This window comes from Babylonia areolata, chromosome 4, assembly GCF_041734735.1.
Source record: "Babylonia areolata isolate BAREFJ2019XMU chromosome 4, ASM4173473v1, whole genome shotgun sequence".
Taxonomy (NCBI): Eukaryota; Metazoa; Mollusca; class Gastropoda; order Neogastropoda; family Buccinidae; genus Babylonia; species Babylonia areolata.
Window position 1 is genome coordinate 16,166,863 of NC_134879.1, and position 7,869 is coordinate 16,174,731.

The following is a 7,869-nucleotide window of genomic DNA, read 5'->3' on the forward strand; positions in this document are numbered from 1 at the left end:
TGGTCTGATTTAACTTCTCTCTCTATCTTTGTGTGTTTGTATGTGTGTGTGTGTGTGTGTGTGTGTGTGTGTGTGTATGTGAGGGGGAGGGGGGGGGGCGCGGGGGGTGCCGCAGGCCGGAGGGCAAAAGAGATGGTTGTGCGACTGAAAGAAAAGTCTTGAGGGCTTTACATCAAGTTGTGAATTGTTGAGCTTGTAACTCGGCAGTTTTTAGACAGGAACGAACTCAGTTTTCCAAAGGTATATTTAGCTCTCGATCCATGAGAACCATGCAGTCAATTAATACCATTTTTTTTTAGCTCCACACAAGCGCCTGTGATACAACTATTCCAAACAGCTGTTTGTAGCAAGGGAGGGGAGGACCCGTAAAAATTCCTTCCGTCCATGGCATTGAAAAGCCCACAGCTGGCAGACCAGTGTCGGAAGACCTGCGTAGGAAAAGGGGGGCTTCCAGACTGCAACAACGCTAAGGTGTGCAGTCGATAGATTGCTTGACCTGATATTTGAATTCTTTTATTTAAGAAATGAAAAAAATAATGATGTGTCACATCTGGTTGTGCACGTGATGTAAATTGATAGGCCCTGCGGTTAAATTGTGTGCCGCGTTCGTGCGTGTGTTAGGCGAGTGAGTGAGTGAGTGAGTGAGTTTGTGTGTGTGTGTGTGTGTGTGTGTGTGTGTGTGTGTGTGTGTGTGAGTCAGTGTGTGTGTGTGTGTGTGTGTGTGTGTGTGTGCGCGCTTGCGCGTGGTCAATATGTGTATATCTATATGTAGCGCGTGTGAGTGATTGTGTGTGTGTGTGTGTGTGTGTGTGTGTGTGTGCGCGCGCGCACGCGCGTGTTTGGTCAGTGTACGGTGGATGTGTAGTGTGCGTGTGATTATAATGTGTGTGCGTGCCGATGAGGAAGAGGGGGTGCTGAGGCCAAACGTGTTGGGAGATGAGGTGGGGTGTGGCAGGAGACAGATCGAATGCCGTAATGTTACCAGTGACTCAGATACTGGCACAGGTGGCGCAGCTGTGTCATTGGTTAAAAAAATCGTTCGTTATATTTTTCTGCGCGCACGCTTTTGCCCCAAGGGCCTGAATGCCATAACAGGTTGGAGCAGGTTTGTGTAAGATGGGCGGTTGTGATAGGATGCAACAACACTGAGCTTTTTTGTCAAATGATATGCACCTCGGCCTATAACTAGGAAAGAAAAATGCAGTTTATCAGATGGTTCTAGGACACTGACTTGAAGACAATGCAAATATGATAAAGTTGCTGTCTTAGCCACGAAATCACTGTTAACGGTTTTTTTGGGGTTAATTTAAAAAAAACCCACAACATATTTAGCATCTACTGAGAAGAATTAGGGACTGCGACCTTGATTAAAAACCATTGCAGTGAATCACACTGACCTTTGTAGCATTGTTCATGTTTTCAGATTTCTCTAGACGACCTTGCAGCAGCAGAGACACAACCCGAGCGTGACTCAAAGACATTGAGATCTCGTCAGTCAGCTTCGCCATGTTCAGCTGGGGCAGCCTTCGTGACCATCAGTGTGGCGATGACGCCCAGCGGCAAAACCACCACCACGCCAGCAGCTACCTCATCAACAGCCCCCATGATCACGGCTGTACCCACCACCACTCCTACACCAGCCCCAGCACCCTGGACCTCAAGCCGTGCTGCAGCCCAGACTCCGCCTGCTACAGCCCTGGCCAGAACAACGACAGCGATGCCTTGTCCCCCACTGGGTACGGGGGTGGGGAAGCCTTCGCCGGGCTGAGCTTGACCCGTCAGCAAATCCAGGAGCACAACAGGGAGGTGGGCTGGCAGCAGTGGATCACACTTCAGGGAAACGTCTACGACACCACCAGCTTCAGGGACCATTTCGTTGCCTACAACAAGAAGAAGGCGGCAGAAAGTGCCGCTCAGCAGCAGCTAGTTTTGTCAGACGATATACCAGTAGAAGAAACCTCTGAGCACCAGGAAGTTAACGGGGAATGCAAACTTGGGTACTACAAGAGCAGGAGGATATCCGACACCATCCGTGAGCTGCTGCAGGGGGTCAACCTTGACGAACAGAACAGCGATACCAACATTGGCGCTGAAGACAAGAGCGTCGATGATGTTGATGATATTGATGATGACGACGTTATTGATGATGACGATGCAGAAGAAGAAGACTACGAAGATGATGATTCTGCCGGTGAGTATGACCCATCTGATTTTGAGGGGTTGTGGAAGTATGATGTCATCAAGGCTCTGCAGAAAACCGGCCTCACTATGCGTGAAATACAGTCCGAAATCAAACCTTTTATGATGGGAACGCTGAAAAACCCGGCACTGCCCCGATGGAAGTACTGGGACAGTATCAGAGCTGACGTCCTTGCCCTTCAAGAGGATATAACAAGCAAAGACAGTGCCGACATCGGTCGATACGAGCACGAATACCTGGCTCTCCTTCAGCGCTGGCTGCGTAAATACAGAGACCTGGACCCCGTGGAGAGAACCTCGGGTGGAGATGGGAACATCGGCGTCTTCTTCTTGACGGAAGACCCCGAATCGCTGCGAGAGTGGATGGAAACGTCGCCTCCTTTCGACACGGAGTTGCCCGACTCCGGTGCCTGGGCGTCCTCTGAACTGCTCCTGTCCCCTCTGGGCGATACCCACGACGTGTTCTCCGCCGCGCTGAGAGCGCACGGCTCCAACAAAGACCCTTTCTCTCACGACATACAGGGCAAGGTGGCCTGGACCGAGCTTCCGCACGACGTCATCAAGAACGATCAGATGACCCACGAGCAGCAGCTGATCCACGAAAGTCGTCAGCGACGTGGGAGCCGTGTGCACGACCCCGTCCTCATGAAGAAGAGAAGGGAGCGACTTGCTGGCTACTTCAGGAAGAAATACCGCTACTCTGAAAAGCAGATGGCTGAGTATCTACAGTGGGCTGCCGTGATGGAGAAGAATCAAAGAGACCTTGATGGTCTGTGCTCTGGACATGTCTGACCCGGTGGTTGTTTGAACAAGGTATGTCACTACTGTAACCTAGGCACATGGACAGATTTGCAGTTTTGAGGCAACAATGATTATTGTCAGCCGATTTGTAAAGGATGTCTCACCTTAAACGTGATTGTCACATAACTTCGATTCCTAACGCAGATCTCAAACCTAAAGTTCATTCACAAGTGAGAGGCCTGAGGCTAGAGTAGAGAGGAATGAAATTGCCTAGTTGGATGCCGAAGGCTTCTGGATGGTAGAAAGATATTGGTTACTCCTTAAATTCTTTTTCTTTCTACTTTACTCATAACTAAAGGCTTCTGGATGATAGATACTTAATTATTGGCGACTTCATTAATTCTTTTTTCCCCCCTTTACTCATTTATGAAGGGAAGCAACCCCATGTTTACCGTGATGCTCTTGCAAAACGGGGGGAAGCTTTGATCGACGTCACAGTGCACAACCACTGTCAGAACTATAGCAAGGAACAACTGTCATGATCAAGACTAACGGTGATAAGAAATGGAATACCAAGGGCAATTAAGACCACCCGTCGAGTGGAATTGAAGATAGACGTTCATATCTGCTACTACGCAAGGTTAATTAAGCGTGATGCAGAAGAAAAACAACAACAAAAAAACAAAAAACAAAAAAAAAAAACACACAAAAAAAACAACAACAACAAAAAAAACAAAACAAAAGAACACACACATTCAGAAGATGGCAGTCCCAGTTTTAGTCTAATCACAGTGTTGTCTTCATAGCATACGAGCAAGAGCCCACACCTGGTACATCAAGGCAAGCATGCAGGTCATCTGCCTGCATTTCTACCGGCCTCAGTCTATATGCGATTCGAGTCCACCTTCAGCAACAGCTCAGAGACCAAGTGGAAGGATCAAGAAGAAACCAGCTCGCTTCGAGTTCGATGGTGAACAATTCTGAGTGATGATGGAAAGAATGTCAGGGACTGTCTGATTGTGATAATATATTTCAAACACAGTAATTGGCGAAAGTGGAGTAGATTTGTACATGTGAATACATTTCGAGTTCAACGAAAGTGTTTCGTGTGTAAACGAATATTGAAGTTTCAGCAAAAAAGAAATTTCCTGACTCAGTTGCAGAGAAGAAATGTCGGAAACTTTTTCGTTCTTTTTTTCTTTCTTTCAGAAACAATTGGCTTTGTGAAAATTGCTGGGAAAAGAAACAAAGTGAATGCCGAGGGAAATGGAAGTAACGGTATTTGATCATTTGAATGATACACACTTTAAACTGTTTTTGAGATGTGCCATTTCCGAACGGAAAACTCGTAAAATTGCTACTGCTTGTCAAAAACTTGAAACTTTCAAAGGCGAAATATTTCAAGGGAAGCAACCCAATACTTATCCGAATGTGTATAATCGAATAGTGGCTTCCCTTGTGAATCCATGTCACTGAGCTGTAGAGTTCACAGAATAACTTGAGTCAGTTGTTATTTGTTATTTTGTGAACGTTAAGAGAGCTTCATGTGACAAGCTTAAAATTCTTTTTTTTTTTTTAACATTCTCCTTGTGGTAACGTTTTAAACACTAACATGTAAAGTGTCCATTTTTGTGCATGTGCATGATTTTATGATTTTCATCACTCAGTATGGACCATTGCAGCTGGCCATGCAACAAACATTTACGAACAAACTGTTGTCAGAATATTCGAAGGTCATATCCACATGTGATCTCAGTCTGTCTGCCTGTTTGCCTGTCTGTCTGTCTGTCTGTGTCTCTGTCACTGTCTGTCTGTCTCTCTCAAATACTGTACCAGTAATGTTTGTAACTTAAAAGAGTTGGGTTAAATCAGTTTAACAATTACTGTTTGACAGTTTGGAGTCTGATCAATTTCTGTTGTGAATGACTGAAGGGTAGACGATATTTCAAATAGGGGGGGAAAAAAAACGTTGAAGCATGCGAAGTATGTTAAAATCAGTGATTGTCAAGCCTTTGCTGAAACCAGCTGAATTTGCAAACACCAGAGTCAGATCTTGAACAATGATGACATTGATGAATTCTATGAGAGGAGCTTTTGAGGTGTTTGTGCCATGTGAATGTCTGTTTGGGGGCGTTCTGTTCATATTTGCTATGTTTTTAAAAAATTCCTCTTCAAATGATACTTTGTTCCACACAGACACAGATACACAAACACACACAGACACAGACTCACACAGACACAGACAGACACAGACACACAGACAAAGACACACACACACACACACACACACACTTCCTGTTTAATGGTAGAATATTGTCATTTCATTCATGATGAAATATTGCAAGAACATTCATACACATGAATACTCACATGTTGACTTGTAATTTTTTTTTTCAACAAATGACATCTTTAAGCTTAAGTCAGTGTAATCTCTTTGTTCATATTTACAAAAGTAAAAAAAACTTTTCCCCTTGTGATAACTCTCTCTCTCTCTCTCTCTCTATATATATATATATATATATGCATTCTTGTAATCCCGATGACGGTTATTTTAGCCAATATGTGAAAAAAAATGGGCCCCTTATGTTTCTTGGAGAATATTTTGTGTATGTATAATTTAGACTGGATTTGTGGTTACGAGTAACTGGATTTTAGTAATCTCGATAACAATTATTGTCACGGAAATGTGGAAAAGTACAGGCGCAAAATGTTCCTTGGAGATTATTTTGTATATGAATAATCTGTGGAAAAAAAAAGTATCAGTTGAATATGTGCCTATGGGTACTGAATTATATGTATTACATATGGGTATGTATGCACACACATACATACGCACACTCATGCATGCACGCACGTATGTACACACGCACGCAGCACATGCACACATGCATGCATGCACACACACACACACACACACACACACACACACACACACACGTCTTACACACGGACGACAGATGGAGAAGATTCAGTGTGTTTGTGCGAGTTGTTAACATCAGACCCTTGACCAAATAAGGGAACTCTGGTTGAAGTGAACTACAACAATGCACGAAAGTGATAATGTGCATAAGTGCGCTTGCGTGCATGTATGTGTGTGTGTGTGTGTGTGTGTGTGTGTGTGTTGTGGTGTTGATGGTGATGTTTGTGTGTCTGTGTGCATGCAAGTGATACATTCTGTTATTGTTGAGTAAAAGATTACTTTGCTTATTATCCGTCAATGGATTATTAACTTTTATTCTTCTGTCAAAAACAATTTGGTACTGATTTACAGATTATATTTATGTGTATTTATATTTATGTGTATGTACACACACCATTATGTTATGCAAATTACGCTGTCAGTATTTTTTATGTGGTTAATTTATGTTGCTGTGTACTTTCACAATAAATATGCGGACAAAGCTTACCATACTTTTTGCTTCTTTCTTTATGATTGTTTCCTTTTTCAAACATTTTCAGGCCTAATAAATTATTTTCAGCTGTTATTCAACCTCTCGGTGAACCTGTCGCTTTTGAACAGCCCCATTTTGGGCGGTGGCGTCTCAGAGTTTTGGGGAGATAACCAGTGGAAACCGGAACAAAGTTGTTTTTATTGGATTTGCTCCCTTCGTCAGTCCTCCCGTCCGCACACTCGCGCTCCCGGGTGATGTTGTTGTTGTTGTTGTTCTTCTTCTTATTATTATTATTGTCATTTGGTGTCTTTGCTTGGTTTGTGTCTGTTCCAGAGCTCAAGTTAAGATTTTGGCCATGTTAACCCCGAAGTTTCCTTCAGTGTCGGGCTCGAAAATTATCCATGAATGATAATAGCAACAACAACAACGCTGAACACTGAACAACGACAACAAAACAAGAAGAAAAGAAAATAAGGTCAGTGAGACGAAGCCAGATGAGGAAAGTGATGTGATTTCTTCCTGTAGTAACGTGGTCGACCACGAGCAAGCGGATTGCTCTTGTGAACCATTAAAACACCGTGATCGAGTCAGAGAGACTCAGTGGTGAAATTATTCTTCAATTTTCCGGGGCGACACACACACACACACACACACACACACACACACACACACACACACTTTCATTTTTTTTCCACTTCGCATCTGGTGAAACCAGCGATTCTTGTGTTCATTCGTAGATAAACACGCTGGTGTGTCAGTTTGTTTATGAGTATGAGTTTGTTTTTATCTCTCTCCCTCTCTGTGTGTATGCATACGCGCGCGCGTGCGCGCACTAGGTACATATGTGCGTGCGTGCCAGTGAGTGAGTGTGTGTGTGTGTGTGTGTGCGTGTGTGTGCGCGCGCGAGTGTGTATATGCTTGTGTGTATGAGTGTGTGTGTGTGTGTGTGTGTGTGTGTATGTGTGTGTGTGTGTGTGTGTGTGTGTGTGCGCGCGCGCGAGTGTGTGTATGCTTGTGTGTGTGTGTGTGTGTGTGTGTGGTGTGTGTGTGTGTGTGCCGTGCGCATGCAGTCTTCGATTTTACGTCTTTCCATTGTGATACCACAGAGAGAGGGAGAGGGAGAGACTCTCTCTGTGCATGCGCGCGCGCGTGCGCGCACTAGGTACATATGTGCATGCGTGCCAGTGAGTGAGTGAGTGAGTGTGTGTGTGTGTGTGTGTGTGTGTGTGTGTGCGCGAGCGAGTGTGTATATGCTTGTGTGTATGAGTGAGTGTGTGTGTGTGTGTGTGTGTGTGTGTGTGTGTCAGTGTGTGTGTGTGTGTGTGTGCGCGCGCGCGAGTGTGTGTATGCTTGTGTGTGTGTGTGTGTGTGTGTGTGTGTGTGTGTGTGTGTGTGTGTGTGCAGTCTTCGATTTTACGTCTTTCCATTGTGATATCACAGAGAGAGAGAGCCGGAGAGAGAGAGAGAAGGAGAGAGAGACTCTGGGAGACAGAGAGAGAGAGAGAGAGAGAGTGTGTGTGTGTGTGTGTGCGTGTTT

At 44.6% G+C, this 7,869-nt stretch overlaps 1 protein-coding gene across 4 annotated transcripts in view; it reads left to right on the plus strand.

The window, feature by feature from the left end:
* LOC143280900 (uncharacterized) overlaps positions 1-6,801 on the plus strand; it is a 10,356-nt gene extending 3,555 nt beyond the window's left edge. The window contains exons 2-3 of one of the 4 annotated variants that reach the window (XM_076585676.1): positions 1,424-3,012; positions 6,666-6,801. In XM_076585676.1, the coding sequence (XP_076441791.1) occupies positions 1,507-2,991 (1,485 nt within the window). In that variant the 5' untranslated portion in view covers positions 1,424-1,506 and the 3' untranslated portion in view covers positions 2,992-3,012; positions 6,666-6,801. Of the gene's footprint in view, positions 1-340; positions 472-1,423; positions 3,609-3,746; positions 6,347-6,665 lie in introns of those variants that run through there. The other 3 variants (XM_076585675.1, XM_076585674.1, XM_076585673.1) reach the window with 3 other exon arrangements.
* Positions 6,802-7,869: the final 1,068 nt, after the last annotated feature.